This window comes from Choloepus didactylus, chromosome 6, assembly GCF_015220235.1.
Source record: "Choloepus didactylus isolate mChoDid1 chromosome 6, mChoDid1.pri, whole genome shotgun sequence".
NCBI classification, from domain to species: Eukaryota; Metazoa; Chordata; class Mammalia; order Pilosa; family Megalonychidae; genus Choloepus; species Choloepus didactylus.
The window spans coordinates 55763954-55787710 of record NC_051312.1 but is presented as its reverse complement, the minus strand read 5'-3'; the positions used below and the strand labels follow the sequence as shown (position 1 = coordinate 55787710).

Genomic DNA, 23757 nt, shown 5'->3' with positions numbered 1-23757 from the left:
CTGCTATGCTGTATTATAGCTATACTATTTGGAATATCACCTTGTAGGTGTGAGATGAGGCTAACTAGTACACAGAGTACCTAATTAATTCGCTCAGTAAATGGAATTATGTTGCAGATTTTTCTCACCTGACGTCAGAAAAAGTTATCTCATGTCCCTCATGTCCCTAATCACTAGTAGGACAATGGACATGAAGTTGCCAGAAATCAGAGACAATTTAGACACGCTGTCTGATTTCACACATGTGGGCACTCAATGTCTGTGGGTTGAGTTTATATAAACTAGGACTTAGAACTAGTTTGATGCTAAAGTAAGAATAGAAATTCTGTGAAGTCTTCTTAAAATTTCTCATGGATTTAGAGCCAAGTCCAACATCTCACCCCCTTTCTTGAGTTTGAGTGTTTGTAAAACTCTTTTTACATTGACCACCAATCAATTTGGCAAAGTCAAAACTCAACCAGTGTATCTGCCACCACTTGGATAATGGTGTGACTGTCTGATTGTTTCTCCTAAATGTTTATAAAATGAATTTGTCAATCACATCTACTCAGTTCTAAATTTTTCCCAATAGGTTGGTTTAAACAATGGGTAATTACTGGCTTGTGGTTTCAAGGCTAGGAAGAATTTCAAAAGCAAGGCATCAGCAAGGTGATGCTTTCTCCCCAATATCTGTAACATTCTGGTGCTGCCTTTTATCAGTCCTTGGGATTCCTTGGCTTTTATCACTGCGTCATGTCACATGGCAATGTCTTCAACTTTCTCTTCTGGGTTCTGTTGTCTTCTAGCTTGAAGCACTTTCCATGGCTTTCTCTTACTATGTCTAAATTTCTTCTGTTTTTAAAGGACTCCAGTGGTCTGGATAAAGGCCCACCCTAATTCAGTTGGACCATATCTTAGCTGTAAATAACATCTTTAGAAGGTCTTAAATTTAATGTGTATAAACCCACAGGAATGCAGATTAAGATTAAGAATATGTATTTTTTCTGGGGCATATAACTCAATCTACCACAGTACCTTCCTCACTACCTATATTATATATTCCTGAAATCTCAATAATAAGATCTCTAAATCTTTGTTTAACCAAAGGTATTTCAGTTGTGTACAGTTCAGCATTAATATCATGGATTCTGGGTGTCTGATTCCCTTTGATCTTTTTCTCTATTTTCTACTTGAAACAATTTCATAGACAATTTTAATTCCTACCCATTTCATAACTCTACTTTCTGCTTTTGTGGTATAGAATAAATAAAAATGCCATGCATGCATTCCTTATGATAAAGAATTATTGTGTCTCTAAATCTTTCTAAATGGGAGGAAAAAAACCCACCACTTTATTTGCATCTTTGGCTGCTTCCTTAATTTTAAAACAAGAATATCTGAAATAACATTGATTAAATCCTAAAGTACTATCAATTTTAAGGCATGCTGTCTGATTTAACAACTTTCTTGGAGGGGGGAAGTGAACCACAAATACAAAGTGAAAAGGGCATAGCATTTTAAGACTTACATGATTTCAGAAATATTAAAAAATAAAAAAGTGTGCATCTAAAGATAGATGAACTAAATATTCATGGCTTAGATCTAAGTCAACTATCCCATCAATTTCCTGAAATATCTTCAATAAGCATCCTTTAAATATTTGTAAAATTTTATGATATCTGAAAATGCTATAGAAGCAAAGGATTTACATTTATGTATTATTGCTAAACTCTGTATCTTTTCTTAATTCAGGATAGGATAAGATCCCCAATTGCAAAGTGACTTCTTTGAAAGGGCACACTCATTCTTCAGTCTTTTTAGCAATAAAATGGAACAATTGTGGATCTCAAGCAGTCATGTAAAGTGGTTTCTACACAATCAGTTTTAGGAAGTTCTAAAATAGGGATGCTTTCCACGGTGGGACATGACAGTCTCTGATTTTATTTTGAATACCTCTGCAGGTGTTTTTGCTCTTGGTTTAAATTTAATTGCATTTTGGAGAAATCAATGTATGTTTTCAGCTGCCTGAAATGAATGGGTATGTTTAATTTCAATCTAAAAATAGTGTAATAAGCACATTTACATAATTTATTATATTTGACAATCTTAACTAGTCCCAGATTCTGATTTTCACCATGAAAATTCATTGAGGACTCATCATTCCATCCTGTAATTATGAAAAGTGATATACAGTCTCTCATGCAGTTATTCAGTCATCACAATAACTGTATTCCTGTCTTGAGATTGTGGGTGCCTCATCCTGCTTGGTTCTTGCCTATTTTCTGAAAAGGATTCTCCAGGCTTTCTCTTGATTTTTCCCAAAATCATTTCAATGAATTACTTTTTTTTTTTTTTGCATGATTTAACCATTAATGGTTTCTATTATTTGCAAACCAAAACCACAATTAATACCTAACTTCATCTGAAAATACTATGTAAAATGAAGGCACATAGTGCTTTTGGAACTTTTACATTTACATGAAGCAAGTTTATAGAGATGTACTAGAATTATAATCATTCACCTCTGTTTAAAAGGTCAGAGTTTTTTTTGTCAGATTTGGGCTACTTTGTAAGCTATACTGAAAATATGATGTTTTAAATTTCCAATCAAAAAGCAAATCTATCTTAACAGAGTATATTTATTAAGAAAGATTTTTTTGTCACTGTCAGATTTGAGTTTGGATTTTATTATGTAGGCAATGGGAAAATATTAAATTATATATATATTTTTTAGTTCAGCTGGCATGTATGCAAGCTAAACTCCAAGAAGGATGTAGGTAACACCATTCTTATTCAGAGGTATTTCCTAATTAGGAGGTATACAAGATCTTTCTTCCGCCTACGGAAGTCAAAACAATTTTATAGACAATTTTAACTCTCCATTTCAGAACTCACCTTTTTTGCTTCTATGTGACTTAGAATAAATTTAAAATGCCATGTATGCATTCCTTATATTTCCCTAATTTCTACATATAGAGGGGCATATGTAGATACAGAGATGGAGATGGAGATGGAGATGGAGATGGAGATGGAGATGATGGAGATATGGCTAGGTTCTCTGCCCATATCCTGGTAGCTGTGGCATCAGCATGAGAGTTAGGCTTGGTTCCTTGGCTGCTGTTCTTTGCTATTCTTAATCTTAAGTAAGTGACAGAATTATATGACTCTGTAAGATGAGTAGGGCAAAAAGACTCGACCACGGTGTCAAGAGACCTGGGCATTGATGCCAAATGCTTGTCACTGAAAAATCTAGGAATATTAGATTTAGGCATAGCTGTTATCTAGGAGAGGCAAAGAATGTCATCAGGTTTCAGTGTTTCTCTATCCATATTCACATCGTTTTTACATATTAGATCTATTCTAAGACAAGCTCTGCCTTAGTGACAGTCCTGCAAAATTTTTACCCAGTAATTCTAGAAAAAAAAAAGATTAATATTTGATTCTCATCAGCAATGCATGTGTTACTTTACCAGATAGGAACCAAGATTCTGATTGTTTAGGCACAAATCCTACCTCTTCCCTTGATTTAGCAGTTGGAGTTAGTGTTACACATGCCACATGGATTTAGCATGGAGAATTATTTTCTATTTAAAAAAATCAGTTTATGGTAATCAGAATAAGGAATAGTAGAAGCTTGGAATCAGAGACATCAGACATTTGATACATTTGATGTCTCTTTTATACTCCTTTTCTTTATATCCCCTCAAATGAGGAATAATAATAGGTCCTGGAAATTTGGGTGGAAATAAGTGTGAGTTGTTATTTTAGTTCTTGTTGTAAAAAGGGTCATTGGGTCTCCAAGGTATGAGAACCACTTCTTAGAGGATTGATGAAAACAACAGAAGTCTAATTTACCACAATGTGGAAACTGTGTTCTCAATGCTTAAGTAATGTCAAGCCATAAATGTTTCTGGAATTCAAGAAGTTCACTAATCATGATTAAAAAGGTTAATCAGCAAATGGTTTGAAAATCAGCACCCCCTCTTCGGTCACCTGTGCCATCCATGCTTCTGAAGAGCCTGCCACCTAGAACAATCTCAGCATGGTCCTTAACAAGGGCATCTCCTGTGTCCTCTGCAGCTTTAGGCACAACGGGCACAACTGTGGCTTCTTGTGATTAATTATATCCAGTTCTGAATATATTTCAAAGTAGTGAAATATTCTAATTCTTAAGGTCTGGAAATAACATTTAGCTTAATGGAAACATACTACTTCACCCAGTTGCCCAGGATTACCAACTGCCAGAGCAGACTGTGGCCACAAATTTTAATCACTGCTCATTTGTGGGTGGCCACAAGGATATCCACGTCTAGATTTGACTCTCTTCCCTATGCTGATCTAAGTGCATTGTCCAAGTCTGTAATAAACAGTTCAAGTGAAGCAATGTTCGTTTCATTCTTTATTATCTTATAATCAGATAGAATGAACAAAAGGAAATTCAAGTGATTTCTTTTTGCATTATCTGAGATAAATAGGTTTTCTCAATAGAAGTCAATATATTTAGATGAAGACTGAACTAGATATTATGCAAGTTTTCCTTCAGATCCATGAAGTCTATAATCCTGTAACACTCAATTGAGAATTAATAAATGGGTGATTACATTATAAGAAAAGAAAACCTAGTATATACTAGGGAAAAACAAAAAGAGATACTAAATCCTACTGGTACCGAGAGTGATAATAGACAAATGGCATGCAGTCTTCAAAACAGATAGCATGCTGTTTAATAAACTTAATTATATGACAATCAGAAGAAGCACATGAACAAAATGAAGAAGTGATTGAATCAAGTTCTCACAGGACCTTTTCCTAAATATACTTTTTAGTCTACAATAATATTTTCAGATATATTGTAGCTGAATGTCATGAGATTGGTAAGCTAGAAAAGTTTATGTGTATGTATATTTGTAGAAGACGCACTTTGTTAAAGTAACAATGTTGAATCACCATTTATAAACCAGACATTAGTGTGGAGACTAAGGAACAGAGTCACTGAATACAAATAACCCGGTAGGCATGATTTATAAATGAGGATTTTATGGTTGCTAAAGCTGAAGTTAAAGTTGAAGGGACCATTCAAAGGGAGTGATATGAGATTCTCAGATGTGAACTCAACATAAGGCACAAGGAATTCCTTACACACTGGGATCAAAAAATGAGTTAGTTTTTTGGGAGAATCAGGTAACTTGGATTTATTTATTTGTGTTCTAAAATAAATTGTTTCTCAAGTGATAATTGTAAAATTGTATTTTTAATATTTTAGTGAACAAATTGTGCATAGAAATAAATGTGTATATGCACATATCTTCATGTTATACTAATATAAATCCCTAAAAGTCAAATATAGGAAATAATTTAAATGTTCTGGGGCCATATACAGGAGGTGTAAAATTTCCTACAACCCTCATTAATGCCTAATGGCCCCTTGATTGGCATCTGATATCAAAACTGAAATTCATAATAGAGAATCTATGCCATCATGAAAATGTTAAAATATGTTTAGTATGTTGTTACTGTTTAATAAAGTAGAGACATATATAAATCTATTTGTTAGCAGGTCTGCCCTCCAAAATATTCTATTCATAGATAAATCTTCAATATTTCTATTTAAATGCTAATCTCTTGAAAGTGTCTATATTCAGCAGACAATCTAATATGTGCATCCTGAAAGCAAAGTAATGTGTATACTTGTGCCAGCTTAGTCCTCATCAATAGCATAATTTTCATTAGCAAGTATTCATTGAATAACTACAAGTAGAATAATGTTTCTGGCCCCAGACACTCAGAAAAATCACACATATATTCAGCTTTCAGTTTAGATGAAGGAGCAAGAAATGAATATAAGCAATAATAACAGAAAAAAACAATAGCAACAACAAGAGTACTAATTCAATACTCAGCAAATTTGTGTGGAGTGAATATTTAGACACTCAGCAGCACTTTTATGATGTTATTTTACATTTTCTCTTTCATATTTTAATTTGAATGATATTTAATTCTGAAAACTCTTTTGTAATATTACATTCCATTATAACAATAGAAATTCTCAGAGAACATTGCACATAATCACATCATATAATCACATAAAGATTATTTGCTCATCTTGCCCCCTAGATTTTTGTATAAGTTTTACACATTTGAATTAAAAATACGAATAGTCATTTATCTTCTATGTTTTCACACAACATTACAATAGAATATGTAAAGGCCTGGAGTTTATTTTTTTCACTTCCATCCAATTTCATGCAGACACACAAATGCATGAACACATATTTATATGATTATAGTTTTGGTTTGTTTGTTTTTCAAAACCTGGACCAGCGTTTCATGCATTTCCCTGCAAATTGTTTTTCTCCAATAACAATTTAATCTGAGCATCCATCCAAGAAAATAGTTATAAATCTAATTTACGTTTTTTGATATCTTTATCAATTGTTTTGTACATTCTCTGTTTCAGTTGTTTGTCTTCATATCTGTAGTCCACACTAACATAGCATGTGAGATTTGTGAAACAGATAACCCCCCTGTGGTGTACTTGTATTCTCAAGATTTAACACAGTGTCAGATACATAGGGGTCAGTGGATATCCACAAATGAATAGCATAGAATTTGCATAAATGAATTAATCCTTTGATAAAGAAAAACTTGTGTCATTTATATATTATGTTTGATAGAAATTCAAAGGGAGGAGCTATCACAGCAAGAAGGTAGGGCACAAAGTTTTCAGAAGCAACCATAGGAACTGAAATTAGAGTAGGCATTAGACACATGGAAGGAGGGGAGGAGAAAATGCAAACTGGGAGAATGCTAGGTCAAATCAGATTCAGGGATTAGGAATCAACAAAAAAATTAGGGGATAGTAAATATTAGTAAGGAAAAACTCTAGAGTGAGATGGTCAAATTTTATGTCCCTGGAAGGTCAGTCTACTTAGAAGAAATTCCAAGGGAGATTTTCAGTGGGGTGTGGCATGATTCTGGAAGGTTTTGTGAATATGGCTCTGTGAAAACAGTATGTTAAATACATTTAGGAATGGAAAATATTGGCATTTGCTAGTATTTTGGCTCTTTGAAGAACCATGCAGTTGGGAAAATGGGCTAGCTGAGGGACAGTTGAATGAAAATTTAGGAATATTAATGAGAAGCGACATGAAAGAAAATTAATAAGATTTTATGTCTGACTTTTTCCCCTTCCTTTTGCTTTGATTTTAATATGGACCACCCCCAACTCACCCACCTTTTTTAATGTAGTTGATTTGATCTGGGTGATTATCCTGTTACAGAAAAAGGAAAAAAAAATCTTCAAGGTTGTACAATGCTTTATACATCTTCTTTTTTGCCATATCTGTAATAAAATATCCATGTTCTGGTTTGCTAATGCTGCCGGAAGGCAAAACATCAGAAATAGACTGGCTTTTATAAAGGGGGTTTATTTGGTTACAAAGTTACAGTCTTAAGACCATAAAGTGTCCAAGGTAACACATCAGCAATCAGGTACCTTCACTGGAGGATGGGCAATGGTGTCCGGAAAACCTCTGTTAGCTGGGAAGGCACGTGGCTGGCATCTGCCCCAAAGTTCTGGGTTCAAAATAGCTTTCTCCCAGCACGTTCCTCTCTAGGCTGCAGTTCCTCAAAAATGTCACTCTCAGTTGCTCTTGGGCCATTTGTCCTCTCTTAGCTTCTCTGGAGCAAAGGTCTGCTTTCAACAGCCATCTTCAAACTGTCTCTCATCTGCAGTTACTCTCTCAGCTACTGTGCATTCTTCAGAGTGTCCCTCTTGGCTGTAACTCCTCTTCAAAATGTCACTCTCAGCTGCACTGAGTTCCTTCTGTTTCCAGCTCATTTATATGGCTCCAGTGATTTAATTTAGACCCACCCTGAATGGGTGGGGTAACAGCTCCATGGAAATTATCCAATCAGAGTCATCACCCACAGCTGAGTGGGGCACAACTCCATGGAAACACTCAAAGAATTACAATCTAATGAACACTCATATTTCTGCCGACACAAGATTACATCAAAGACAATGGCATTTTGGGGAACATAATACATTCAAACCAGCACAATCTGTAATGAGCAAAATGGCATTAAAATAGATTCAGTAAATCTGAAGAGTCAAGCAGATCTAAGACACCAAGTTTATTACTTATTAACTTTTTTTTATCTAAAAATTGGACTAGTATGTCAAATCTTCCTACTTGTTTTCAGGGAATCTGGCCAGATGGGAGAAACATTGTCTTTTAAGAATAAGTCTAGAGGCGGGGCAAGATGGCAGACTGGTGAGCTGTATGTTTTAGTTACTCCTCCAGGAAAGTAGGTAGAAAGCCAGGAACTGCGTGGACTGGACACCACAGAGCAATCTGACTTTGGGCATACTTCATACAACACTCATGAAAACGTGGAACTGCTGAGATCAGCGAAATCTGTAAGTTTTTTGCGGCCAGGGGACCCGCGCCCCTCCCTGCCAGGCTCAGTCCCGGGGGAGGAGGGGCTGTCAGCTACGGGAAGGAGAAGGGAGAACTGCAGTGGCAGCCCTTATCGGAAACTCATTCTGCTGATCCAAACTCCAACCATAGATAGACGGAGACCAGACACCAGAGAATCTGAGAGCAGCCAGCCCAGCAGAGAGGAGAAAGGCATAGAAAAAAAACAACACGAAAAACTCCAAAATAAAAGAGGAGGATTTTTGGAGTTCTGGTGAACATAGAAGGGGGAAGGGCAGAGCTCAGGCCCGAGCTCAGGCCCTGAGGCGCATATGCAAATCCCGAAGAAAAGCTGATCTCTCTGCCCTGTGGACCTTTCCTTAATGGCCCTGGTTGCTTTGTCTCTTAGCATTTCAATAACCCATTAGATCTCTGAGGAGGGCCCTTTTTTTTTTTTTTTTAATCCTTTTTTCTTTTTCTAAAACAATTACTCTAAGAAGCCCAATACAGAAAGCTTCAAAGACTTGCAATTTGGGCAGGTCAAGTCAAGAGCAGAACTAGGAGAGCTCTGAGACAAAACGCAATAATCCAGTGGCTGAGAAAATTCACTAAACACCACAACTTCCCAAGAAAAGGGGGGTGTCTACTCACAGCCATCATCCTGGTGGACAGGAAACACTCCTGCCCATCGCCAGCCCCATAGCCCAGAACTGCCCCAGACAACCCAGTGTGATGGAAGTGCTTCAAATAACAGGCACACACCACAAAACTGGGCGTGGACATTAGCCTTCCCTGCAACCTCAGCTGATTGTCCCAGAGTTGGGAAGGTAGAGCAGTGTGAATTAACAAAGCCCCATTCAGTCATCATTTCAGCAGACTGGGAGCCTCCCTACACAGCCCAGCAGCCCAGAACTGCCCTGGGGGGATGGCACTCACCTGTGACATAGCACAGTCATCCCTCAACAGAGGACCCGGGGTGCATGGCCTGGAAGAGGGGCCCACTTGCAAGTCTCAGGAGCCATACGCCAATACCAAGGACTTGTGGGTCAGTGGCAGAGACAAACTGTGGCAGGACTGAACTGAAGGATTAGACTATTGCAGCAGCTTTAAAACTCTAGGATCACCAGGGAGATTTGATTGTTAGAGCCACCCCCACCTCCCTGACTGCCCAGAAACACGCCCCATACACAGGGCAGGCAACAACAACTACACACGCAAGCTTGGTACACCAATTGGACCCCACAAGACTCACTCCCCCACTCACCAAAAAGGCTAAGCAAGGGAGAACTGGCTTGTGGAGAACAGGTGGCTCATGGACGCCACCTGCTGGTTAGTTAGAGAAAGTGTACTCCACGAAGCTGTAGATCTGATAAATTAGAGATAAGGACTTCAATTGGTCTACAAATCCTAAAAGAACCCTATCAAGTTCAGCAAATGCCACGAGGCCAAAAACAACAGAAAATTATAAAGCATATGAAAAAACCAGACGATATGGATAACCCAAGCCCAAGCACCCAAATCAAAAGACCAGAAAAGACACAGCACCTAGAGCAGCTACTCAAAGAACTAAAGATGAACAATGAGACCATAGTACGGGAGACAAAGGAAATCAAGAAGACCCTAGAAGAGCATAAAGAAGACATTGCAAGACTAAATAAAAAAAAATGGATGATCTTATGGAAATTAAAGAAACTGTTGACCAAATTAAAAAGATTCTGGACACTCATAGTACAAGACTAGAGGAAGTTGAATAACGAATCAGTGACCTCGAAGATGACAGAATGGAAAATGAAAGCATAAAAGAAAGAATGGGGAAAAAAATTGAAAAAATCGAAATGGACCTCAGGGATATGATAGATAATATGAAATGTCCAAATATAAAACTCTGGTGTCCCAGAAGGGGAAGAAAAGGGTAAAGGTCTAGGAAGAGTATTCAAAGAAATTGTTGGGGAAAACTTCCCAAATCTTCAAAACAACATAAATACACAAATCATAAATGCTCAGCAAACCCCAAATAGAATAAATCCAAATAAACCCACTCTGAGACATATACTGATCACACTGTCAAACACAGAAGAGAAGGAGCAAGTTCTGAAAGCAGCAAGAGAAAAGCAATTCACCACATACAAAGGAAACAGCATAAGACTAAGTAGTGACTACTCAGCAGCCACCATGGAGGCGAGAAGGCAGTGGCACGATATATTTGAAATTCTGAGTGAGAAAAATTTCCAGCCAAGAATACTTTATCCAGCAAAGCTCTCCTTCAAATTTGAGGGAGAGCTTAAATTTTTCACAGACAAACAAATGCTGAGAGAATTTGCTAACAAGAGACCTGCCCTACTGGAGATACTAAAGGGAGCCCTACAGACAGAGAAACAAAGAAAGGACAGAGAGACTTGGAGAAAGGTTCAGTACTAAAGAGATTCAGTATGGGTATAATAAAGGATATTAATAGAGAGAGGGGAAAAATATGACAAACATAAACCAAAGGATAACATGGCTGATTCAAGAAATGCCTTCACGGTTATAACGTTGAATGTAAATGGATTAAACTCCCCAATTAAAAGATATAGATTCGCAGAATGGATCAAAAAAAATGAACCATCAATATGTTGCATACAAGAGACTCATCTTAGACACAGGGACACAAAGAAACTGAAAGTGAAAGGATGGAAAAAAACATTTCATGCAAGCTACAGCCAAAAGAAAGCAGGTATAGCAATATTAATCTCAGATAAAATAGACTTTAAAAGCAGGGATGTTTTGAGAGACAAAGAAGGCCACTACATACTAATAAAAGGGGCAATTCAGCAAGAAGAAATAACAATCGTAAATGTCTATGCACCCAATCAAGGTGCCACAAAATACATGAGAGAAACACTGGCAAAACTAAAGGAAGCAATGGATGTTTCCACAATAATTGTGGGAGACTTCAACACATCACTCTCTCCTACAGATAGATCAACCAGACAGAAGACCAATAAGGAAATTGAAAACCTAAACAATCTGATAAATGAATTAGATTTAACAGACATATACAGGACATTACATCCCAAATCACCAGGATACACATACTTTTCTAGTGCTCATGGAACTTTCTCCAGAATAGATCATATGCTGGGACATAAAACAAGCCTCAATAAATTTAAAAAGATTGAAATTATTCAAAGCACATTCTCTGACCACAATGGAATACAATTAGAAGTCAATAACCATCAGAGACTTAGAAAATTCACAAATACCTGGAGGTTAAACAACACACTCCTAAACAATCGGTGGGTTAAAGAAGAAATAGCAAGAGAAATTGCTAACTATATAGAGATGAATGAAAATGAGAACACAACATACCAAAACCTATGGGATGCAGCAAAAGCAGTGCTAAGGGGCAAATTTATAGCACTAAACGCATATATTAAAAAGGAAGAAAGAGCCAAAATCAAAGAACTAATGGATCAACTGAAGAAGCTAGAAAATGAACAGCAAACCAATCCTAAACCAAGTACAAGAAAAGAAATAACAAGGATTAAAGCAGAAATAAATGACATAGAGAAAAAAAAACAATAGAGAGGATAAATATCACCAAAAGTTGGTTCTTTGAGTACATCAACAAGATTGACAAGCCCCTAGCTAGACTGACAAAATCAAAAAGAGAGAAGACCCATATAAACAAAATAATGAATGAAAAAGGTGACATAACTGCAGATCCTGAAGAAATTAAAAAAATTATAAGAGGATACTATGAACAACTGTATGGCAACAAACTGGATAATGTAGAGGAAATGGACAATTTCCTGGAAACATATGAACAACCTAGACTGACCAGAGAAGAAATAGAAGACCTCAACCAACCCATCACAAGCAAAGAGATCCAATCAGTCATCAAAAATCTTCCCACAAATAAATGCCTAGGGCCAGATGGCTTCACAGGGGAATTCTACCAAACTTTCCAGAAAGAAGTGACACCAATCATTTGAAGAAAATGGAATACTACCTAACTCATTTTATGAAGCTAACATCAATCTAATACCAAAACCAGGCAAAGATGCTACAAAAAAGGAAAACTACCGGCCAATCTCCCTAATGAATATACATGCAAAAATCCTCAACAAAATACTTGCAAATCGAATCCAAAGACACATTAAAAAAATCATACACAATGACCAAGTGGGGTTTATTCCAGGCATGCAAGGATGGTTCAACATAAGAAAATCAATCAATGTATTACAACACATTAACAAGTCAAAAGGGAAAAATCAATTGATCATCTCAATAGATGCTGAAAAAGCATTTGACAAAATCCAACATCCGTTTTTGATAAAAAAACTTCAAAAGGTAGGAATTGAAGGAAACTTCCTCAACATGATAAAGAGCATATATGAAAAACCCACAGCCAGCATAGTACTCAATGGTGAGAGACTGAAAGCCTTCCCTCTAAGATCAGGAACAAGACAAGGATGCCCGCTGTCACCACTGTTATTCAACATTGTGCTGAAAGTGCTAGCCAGGGCAATCCGGCAAGACAAAGAAATAAAAGGCATCCAAATTGGAAAAGAAGAAGTAAAACTGTCATTGTTTCCAGATGATATGATCTTATATCTAGAAAACCCTGAGAAATCGACGATACAGCTACTAGAGCTAATAAACAAATTTAGCAAAGTAGTGGGATACAAGATTAATGCACATAAGTCAGTAATGTTTCTATATGCTAGAAATGAACAAACTGAAGAGACTCTCAAGAAAAAGATACCGTTTTCAATAGCAACTAAAAAAATCAAGTACCTAGGAATAAACTTAACCAAAGATGTAAAAGACCTATACAAAGAAAACTACATAACTCTACTAAAAGAAATAGAAGGGGACCTTAAAAGATGGAAAAATATTCCATGTTCATGGATAGGAAGACTAAATGTCATTAAGATGTCAATTCTACCCAAACTCATCTACAGATTCAATGCAATCCCAATCAAAATTCCAACAACCTACTTTGCAGACTTGGAAAAGCTAGTTATCAAATTTATTTGGAAAGGGAAGATGCCTCGAATTGCTAAAGACACTCGAAAAAAGAAAAACGAAGTGGGAGGACTTACACTCCCTGACTTTGAAGCTTATTATAAAGCCACAGTTGCCAAAACAGCATGGTACTGGCACAAAGATAGACATATAGATGAATGGAATCGAATTGAGAATTCAGAGATAGACCCTCAGATCTATGGCCGACTGATCTTTGATAAGGCCCCCAAAGTCACTGAACTGAGTCATAATGGTCTTTTCAACAAATGGGGCTGGGAGAGTTGGATATCCATATCCAAAAGAATGAAAGAGGACCCCTACCTCACCCCCTACACAAAAATTAACTCAAAATGGACCAAAGATCTCAATATAAAAGAAAGTACCATAAAACTCCTAGAAGATAATGTAGGAAAACATCTTCAAGACCTTGTATTAGGCGGCCACTTCCTAGACTTTACACCCAAAGCACAAGCAACAAAAGAGAAAATAGATAAATGGGAACTCTTCAAGCTTAGAAGTTTCTGCACCTCAAAGGAATTTCTCGAAAAGGTAAAGAGGCAGCCAACTCAATGGGAAAAAATTTTTGGAAACCATGTATCTGACAAAAGACTGATATCTTGCATATATAAAGAAATCCTACAACTCAATGACAATAGTACAGTCGGCCCAATTATAAAATGGGCAAAAGATATGAAAAGACAGTTCTCTGAAGAGGAAATACAAATGGCCAAGAAACACATGAAGAAATGTTCAGCTTCACTAGCTATTAGAGAGATGCAAATTAAGACCACAATGAGATACCATCTAACACCGGTTAGAATGGCTGCCATTAAACAAACAGGAAACTACAAATGCTGGAGGGGATGTGGAGAAATTGGAACTCTTATTCATTGTTGGTGGGACTGTATAATGGTTCAGCCACTCTGGAAGTCAGTCTGGCAGTTCCTTAGAAAACTAGATATAGAGTTACCGTTCTATCCAGCGATTGCAGTTCTCGGTATATACCCGGAAGATCGGAAAGCAGTGACACGAACAGATATCTGCACGCCAATGTTCATAGCAGCATTATTCACAATTGCCAAGAGATGGAAACAACCCAAATGTCCTTCAACAGATGAGTGGATAAATAAAATGTGGTATATACACACGATGGAATACTACGCGGCAGTAAGAAGGAACGATCTGGTGAAACATATGACAACATGGATGAACCTTGAAGACATAATGCTGAGCGAAATAAGCCAGGCACAAAAAGAGAAATATTATATGCTACCACTAATGTGAACTTTGAAAAATGTAAAAGAAATGGTTTATAATGTAGAATGTAGGGGAACTAGCAATAGAGAGCAATTAAGGAAGGGGGAACAATAATCCAGGAAGAACAGATAAGCTATTTAACGTTCTCGGGATGCCCAGGAGTGACTGTGGTCTGTTGATTTCTGATGGATGTAGTAGGAACAAGTTCACAGAAATGTTGCTATATTATGTAACTTTCTTGGGGTAAAGCAGGAACATGTTGGAAGTTAAGCAGTTATCTTAGGTTAGTTGTCTTTTTCTTACTCCCTTGTTATGGTCTCTTTGAAATGTTCTTTTATTGTATGTTTGTTTTCTTTTTAACTTTTTTTTCATACAGTTGATTTAAAAAAGAAGGGAAAGTTAAAAAAAAAAAGAAAAACAAGGAAAAAAAAATATGTAGTGCCTCCTTGAGGAGCCTGTGGAGAATGCAGGGGTATTCGCCTACCCCACCTCCATGGTTGCTAACATGACCACAGACATAGGGGACTGGTGGTTTGATGGGTTGAGCCCTCTACCACAGGTTTTACCCTTGGGAAGACGGTTGCTGCAAAGGAGAGGCTAGGCCTCCCTATGGTTGTGCCTAAGAGCCTCCTCCCAAATGCCTCTTTGTTGCTCAGATGTGGCCCTGTCTCTCTAGCTAAGCCAACTTGAAAGGTGAAATCACTGCCCTCCCCTCTACGTGGGATCAGACACCCAGGGGAGTGAATCTCCCTGGCAACGTGGAATATGACTCCCGGGGAGGAATGTAGACCTGGCATCGTGGGACGGAGAACATCTTCTTGACCAAAAGGGGGATGTGAAAGGAAATGAAATAAGCTTCAGTGGCAGAGAGATTCCAAAAGGAGCCGAGAGGTCACTCTGGTGGGCACTCTTATGCACACTTTAGACAACCCTTTTTAGGTTCTAAAGAATTGGGGTAGCTGGTGGTGGATACCTGAAACTATCAAACTACAACCCAGAACCCATGAATCTCGAAGACAGTTGTATAAAAATGTAGCTTATGAGGGGTGACAATGGGATTGGGAAAGCCATAAGGACCACACTCCACTTTGTCTAGTTTATGGATGGATGAGTAGAAAAATAGGGGAAGGAAACAAACGGACAAAGGTACCCAGTGTTCTTTTTTACTTCAATTGCTCCTTTTCACTCTAATTATTATTCTTGTTATTTTTGTGTGTGTGCTAATGAAGGTGTCAGGGATTGATTTGGGTGATGAATGTACCACTATGTAATGGTACTGTGAACAATCGAATGTACAATTTGTTTTGTATGACTGCGTGGTTTGTGAATATATCTCAATAAAATGAAGATAAAAAAAAAAGAATAAGTCTAAAATGGAATGAATCAGAGTGGTATACATATTCATCCAAAATGTGATGGTTTCATCAGTAAAGTGTGTGTTTGTTTTAATACAATTTCTAACCTCATATGAAAATTGCAAATCTCTACTCATCAAACTTTTTAGGATGAATCCCAGAAATCCTTGTGAGGCATTTGGGAATGGACTGGAATACTGGCAAAAGTAGGCAGGAAACAAAGACAGAAAAGTACAGATTCCATCTATTAAATGGAATCACATGTTGTTCTGGTTTGCTAATGCTGCCAGAATGCAAAACACCAGAGATGGACTGGCTTTTATAAAGTGGGTTTATTTGATTACACAATTACAGTCTTAAGGCCATAAATAAAGTGTCCAAGGTAACACATCAACAATCAGGTACCTTCACTGGAGGATGGCCAATGGTGTCCAGAAAAACTCTGTTAGCTGGGAAGGCACATGGTTGGTGTCTACTCCAAAGTTCTGGGTTCAGAATGGCTTTCTCCCAGGACATTCCTCTCCAGGCTTCAACTTCTCTCCAAAATCTCTCCATTGCTCTTGGGGATTTTACCCTCTCTTAGCTTCTCCAGAGTCAAATTCTGCTTTCAAAGGCCATCTCCAAAATGTCTCTGTAAACTGCAGTTACTCTCTCAGCATCTGTGCATTCTTCAAAGTGTCCCTCTTGGCTGTAGCAAGCTCACCATTCCATCTGAGCTTATATAGTGCTCCGGCAAACTAATCAAGGCCCTTGCTGAATGGTGGTGCTACATCTCCATGGAAATTATTCAGTGAAAGACCCCGCCCACAGTTGAGTGATCACATCTCCACAGAAACATCCAATCAAATGTCTCCAACCCAACCAACACCAATACGTTTCCTGCCCACACAAGACTGCATTTTGGGGGACATACATCCAAACTTGCACACATGTTAAACCCCAAATTGACATGGCTTGATTGAATCATTTGCTGACATTGAAAAAGAAATATAGACCTCCTTTGAACCTGTTGAAAAGATGGATAATTTTTATAATTAACATGAAACTATACAGGTATTGGCAATTTTCTTCCACTTCATCTAAACTGGATAAAGAGATGCAGTGGTGCACACTTCTGATAATTGAAGGGTTTAGAAATTCCTTAACTGATTCATATGTATTTATAGTTCATTTCTAAGGGCCATATCAGAGATTCTTTCTCGGATTCATTTACTCTGAATTATATGTCCTTTAGTATTTTACCATGGTTCACTGGTCTTCAGCTTTTTGGTATGTTGATATATTTTATAAGTTGTAATTCAGTTATTCTCTAGATGAAATGTGATGTACAAAGTGTGAAGTCATACAATATTATTCTAAATAGACTTCCATAATTTAAGGATGAATATTGACAGCCCCAGAGAATCCACTATAAATAATAAAAGAGGTGTATCTAAAATACCATGTAAGAAGATACAGGAAGTAATGATGAATATCAATTAATATAAAAGTAGATTTGGAAGGAGCAATGGATAAATGAAAAACAAATAGGATAAATGAAAAACAAATAGTGTGTAGATGAAACAAAATCACACTGATCATATTATATAATATGTAAACATCTAAACACTTCAATTTAGAGAAAGAGATTGTTAGACTATACAAAAATGTTAGATCCAGTTATGTGGTGCATATGAATGATGCACTTTCCATATAAAGACACAGACAAGAAATTAAAAAATATGAAAATATGTATGCCATTAAGACTGCAAGCAGAATAAAGCTGGATGTCTAATGGATAAATTAGCCATGGCAAAATATACTAGCAATAAAATGGAGAGTTTATCATGTTAAAGGGGCAGTTTATCAAGAAGATGTAATTCTTAAATTTGTAAGCCCCTAAAAAGAGAGCTTCAAAATACATGAAGCAGTAAGTGACAGAATTGAAGAAAGAAAAAGACAATTCCACAATAATTTTTGGATATTTTAATATCCCACTCATACTAGTAGTTAGAAGTAGACTAAAAGAATGTTTGCTTTTTCTCTTGAGACTGTTTTTTCCTTGTATTTTAGCATGCCTTGCAATATTTTGTAGAAGTCAGGCATGATATAGCAGTTAATAAGAACAGAGAAGAATAGGATTTTAGGCTGAAGTTGTATTGTAATTGGCCTAGAAGTTAGGCTATGTTTAATGTTTCATGAAGCTGTAGGTTCTAGAGGCTTCAAATATCCCTAATGTTGTTTTGCTTCCCCCCCCCATTGTCTGTGGCCTTCTCTATATGCCTCCTTAGATAGGATCTGTGCCCTGTAGCTTTCTCTGATATAATCCACTGTTCTGGTTTGCTAATGCTGCCATTTTGCAAAACACCAGAAATGGATTGGCTTTTATAAAGGGGGTTTATTTGGTTACAAAGTTACAGTCTTAAGCCCATAAAGTGTCCAAGGTAAGGCATCAAAAATAGAGTACCTTCACTTAAGGATGGCCATTGGTGTCCGGAAAACCTTTGTTAGCTTGGAAGGCACGTGCCTGGTGTCTGCTTGCTCCCAGGTTGTGTTTCAAAATGGTGTTCTCCAAAAGGTTTGTCTTGGGGCATTTTTCCTCTCTTAGCTGCAGCTTCTCTTCAAAATGTCACTCTCAGTTTCTGTGTGTCTGAGCATGTGTGGCTCTCTTTAAATTACTCCAGTGATCCAATAAAGACCCACCCTGAATGGATGGGGCAACACCTCCATGGAAATAATCCAATGACAGGTCTCACTCACAGTTGATTGAGTCACATTTCCATGGGAACACTGAACCAGTAGCTTCCAACTTAGTCAACACAAGATTGCATTGAGGAACATGGAGTTTTTGGGGGCATAATGCATCCAAACCAGCACACCCACTATTCTGGTTTGTTAATGCTGCCATTTTGCAAAATACCAGAAATGGATTGGCTTTTATAAAGGGGGTTTATTTGGTTACACAGTTACAGTCATAAGGCCATACAGTGTTCAAGGTAAGGCATCAACAACAGGGTACCTTCACTGAAGGATGGCCGATAGCATCCAAAAACCTCTGTTATCTGGGAAGGCACATGGCTGGCGTCTGCTTGCTCCCAGTTTGTATTTCAAAATGGTGTTCTCCAAAATGTCAGCTTTCAATGGCCATCTTCCAAAATGTCTGTTTTAGCTGCAGCTTCAAGCTCCTTCTGTCTGAGCTTATATAAGGCTTAAGTAAACTAATCAAGGCCCATGCTGAATGGGCTGGGTCACACTTCCATGGAAATTATCTAATCAGACTTAACACCTACAGTTGGGTAGGTCACATCTCCACGGATACAACCTAATCCAAAGGTTCTAACTTAATCAACACTAATGCATCTGCCCGCACAAGACTGAATCAAAGAACATGGCTTTTTCTGGGGACATAATATATACAAACCGGTACACCCACCGTGACTGTACTGGAGAGTCTGTTGGTGTGGTGGTAAGGTATGGGGAGGGAAAACACTCTATAATCTTGTGATTTAATCTCAGTCTTTTAGTGGGCCTGTGACCATGGACTGTGACTTTCACAACATTTCTTAGCATCCTCTCTCTCTACCTATTTGAGACAAGACAGCTGGAGAGAGCTGAGGTTGGGAAGTGCTTTTCCCCCAGATTGGATAAGGTTGTGGCAACATCTTTTCCTTTAAGGAGTAGGCTTTTGCTAGGGGGAATGATCTGGGGTTATTTCACAATGATTATTCTTCCTCTCCCTTTGCTGGAGTTGAGAGGGGACCTTTCTTGCCTTTCACCATGAGAAGCTGGTAGGTAGAGTTCTTGGAGATAAAACCCAAGAATGAGGCCTCCAAGAACTTTTCACTCTCATACTTGGCCATTTTCTGCCTCCAGCAATTTCTAAAAATTACCATTTAGGTGTCCCTTCTGGTATATGGGTCCAGTGGCTTTTGCTTCATGGCAGCACATCTCAGCTGTGACTTTTCTGTATTCACCTTTCTCTCTAGATTTCAAGGTGGTCTTTAACCCTGAGACTCCAGTTCTCTAATGGTCTAAGAAAAGTAGTTGTCTTTCAGCTTTTGTGTTGTCATAAGAATGAGTGTGGCAACTTCCAAGCTCTTTACAGGTCAGTATTGAAACCGGAAGATTCTTTTCTCATGTTTATAATAGCTATTTTAAAGTCCTTTTACCATCTTGGGCCATCTCTGGCTTCTCTGGCTCTGTTTCTGTACACTGATTTTTTTTTCTGTTTATGGATCACATTTTCCTGCTTCTTTTGTCTAATAATTTTTATTGAATTCTGAATTGTGAATTTTGTAACTTTGAGTCCCTGTATTTTATCTTCTTATACTATTAAATTTTAATCTAGTAGATATTACTTGTTATTAAGTGTGATTGTTTTGAATATTGTTTTGTAAACTTTATAAAGTTCATATAAATTAGCATTTACTGTAAGACTAGTTTAGTGCTATTGATGAGACAGGACTTTCTGAGGTCTTTGCTGAATGCCTTAGTTGTTTGATAAAGTTCTTCCGTTCTGACTGGTTGGAAATCGAATATCTCTCAGTACTGTGTGAGCTCCAGCGATTTTTTAGCTTGCAACTCCCTTGTGGTTATTCTTTGCCGGGCCTTGTGGTAAGTCACTTTATGCATATGCAGATTTGTATTAGTCTGTAGAGACAATGAGACCCCCTAAATATAGTCCGGAGCCATTTTTCTGCATTGTTTCTACCTCCTTCATATTCTGCCACACAAATTCCACCTGTTCACCTTCCCCTAATGCTGAACTCTTTTTTTCTCAGCTAAGTAATACTTACTTGTTCTGTTTGGGTTCTTCTTCCTGTGTTGTACTTGTGAAATTACCTCTGGGTAGAAAGCCATGGCAACTGTAGGGGTCATTCTGCTCATTCCACCTCTTATCAGGGATCACGGTTTAGAACTTCCTATTGTCCGATGTCTGAAAACATGTGTTTCAAGTATTTTTGTGCAGTTTTCCAGTTCATTACAAGAGGGCTGGTGTGGTTCCAGATGTTCTATCATAGCCAAGAGGAGAGATTTACTCAACTGATTTTTGACAAAGGCTCTTGGGTATTTCAATGGGTTATAGAATAACTGCATATTTGTATTAAAAACAAAAAGTGAACCTTAACCTCTACCTTACATCATACCAAAAAATTGTAATTCAAAGAGCAACAAACAAACAACAATAACAAAAACAATTCTAAAACTCCTAGAAAATATTTAGGAAAAATTCTAAATGACTTTGAAGTAGACACAGATTTCTTGGAAAGGATTCAACAAACACTAACCATAAAAGTAAAATAATGTCTTTATCAAAAAGCACTAGTGTAATTTTTTTTGCCTCCTTTGATAAAATTGAATATCAGTATATTCTTGCTGCTGTATTTCCCATTCTGTATTCCGTAAAATTCCAGTAAAGAGATATATTCTTCAATCAGAAGTATTCCACAGTCATGCAAATTTAGAAAGCATGACACGTATAGTATGAGAGAATAATAAAGGCTCAAAGAAGACTGCAGAAAAGAAACTTAACTTTTGCTCAACCCATATTGCCACATCATCAAGCCCCTGTCTTTTTTTTCTTTTCTCTGGTAAACATTATTAACATCTAATTTAATGGTTCTGTGGAATACCTTTGTAGAAACATTTACTTCAGTTAGGAAATAGAGAGGCTCTTGCAGAGTCACTGATGGTGTGGAAAATCAAGCACTATTTGACACTGTATGAATTTGGCAAGCACATCCTAGTGCCTGAAAACCTATTCCAAGTAATTAAGGAATACTTATTCTGGAAACTCAATCTTCTAAACAGACAAAAAAAAGAGTTAATATAATAAATAGTAGATTTAAAAACTGGTACTGTGTAATCTATCCTACTTAAAATTAACATTTTCTATTTCTGAAAAATGTATCATCTGTGATGGATAGAGATTAGAATATAATATATAACATTAACATTTGTAACATGCAAATCAACATTCAAAATTCCCACGAGTGTTAGCAACCTGAATACATGCCTTGTTAGTTTCTATGCTACCAGAAAAAAAAAAAAAAAAAAAAATCTGTGTAGAGATTGCAGATATGTAAGTAGAGATGCAAATTTTAAGTAGCAGACCACACGGAGCCAGTTTTTAAATATATTATTATATTGCTAACTTTGTTCATCTGTAGTTGTTTCTAATCATTTGTAACAGTGCACTGCACTGTTTTTTTTTTTTTTTTTTTCCTCATTTTAAAAGAGGGTAGTTTTTCCTCTACAATCTGAACAATGCTGCAGAGTTGGAACATATCAGTATATATTCCTGCCTTGTAGTATATATGCCTTTAACTATAGGGGTAATATATACATCGGATTCTCTTTCAAGAGACTATTTTGTGCCTAGATTTATGATGAGTACAAATTTTTGCAAGAGGACATTACTAAATGAATCAAGATACCTTTCTCCCCATTTGTGTAAAATATTTCATGGTATTGATATTCTAAAGAAGCTCTTTAGAATTTCAACTCTTAAACAAAGAGAGAAAAAAAAGACAAAGGTTTTTTTCAAACTAGGACAACTGTACCCCCTTAGTGCTTGGTAGGAAAACAAAAAAGGAAAGGACTTTCAAAATCAGGTGGAAATTGTGAGTAAAGAACTCTTAAATTTGATGTATTCATTCAGTCATTTATTTATTCACTGTGCATAAAATGCTCATTTTTTCTCACAGTGCTTATAAAATCCACTCTATCTTCAGATTCATTATGTATAAGATGTACTTTGTCATTACACTGTTTTCTCTGGTAGAGCCAGTGTGAGATCGAAGTCCTGATGGTTATACAAAGTTCTCTGAATTCCTTTACCTATCCATGTATTAAAATGTGCCAGGGGGCAACTTTGGGGTTTATGTATAGTAATGACACTAACAAAAGACAGAAAAGCTTGAGTATAATGAGGTAGATAAAATTGAACAGCTATGGGGGGTTATAGTTATACGGTTGAGATCACATGGTTTCCATATCAGAAGGAATAGATGTGAATCTAGGTCAATTATGGAAGGTTCAAAGGGTTAACAGATCTGCTGGTACACATGGCCAGCAGAGAGAGCTCACCTACAGATGTTTGGAAGAAGAAATGATTTCTGAGCATCAAGGAGCCCTTTGAGTACAATATTCAGGAATATAAGATGAGTCTCAAGCCATAGTCCTCAAAGGGAAGATAGACCCTCTGATGAGTCTGTTTATATTATGATAGGGCACCCTATGATCAGCATCTGCATGATAGTAGGAATAAATGCTTTCTCTTTCACAGGGTGCTTTCAGAAATTAGCACCTATTGCAAATTTGATACTAAAAGTATTTTACAAAATAACATATAAGAGAACTATTTAGAGTGGAGTGGGGCACTACTGTAAGTGATGAATGGTTTCCCTTTTTTAAAAAATGAATGTGATAACTCTAATCCTAATTTTAACTGAATAAAAATAGCGTTCTTTACATTACAGATTTAACTTAGCTTTATATACATTTATCACATCTCACATCACAAAGTTATCTGTGAACAAAGCATAAAACAATGGCGCTGTCAAATCTAAAGAAATTCTTAATATTTTATCACTTCTTAGCAGTAATATTGTATTTCTTGCCTCAGAATAAAAGCTTGAAAAACAAACTCCTGTCAGGAAATAAGCTGTGTGGACTCCATGCAGAAGAGGTGAGTAAAGTTTTTCTTATTCCAGCTTCAAGTGGATAATGACAATATTCGTGCCAAATTTTTTATT

General features: G+C 37.0%; 1 protein-coding gene across 4 annotated transcripts in view; it reads left to right on the top strand.

Moving 5' to 3' along the window:
• The window catches only part of LUZP2 (leucine zipper protein 2), a 654481-nt gene that overhangs the window by 443141 nt on the left and 187583 nt on the right, over positions 1–23757 (top strand). For all 4 annotated transcript variants that reach the window (XM_037839189.1, XM_037839191.1, XM_037839190.1 and 1 more), the window contains exon 6: positions 23628–23690. In XM_037839189.1, the coding sequence (XP_037695117.1) occupies positions 23628–23690 (63 nt within the window). The remainder of the gene's footprint in view (positions 1–23627; positions 23691–23757) is intronic.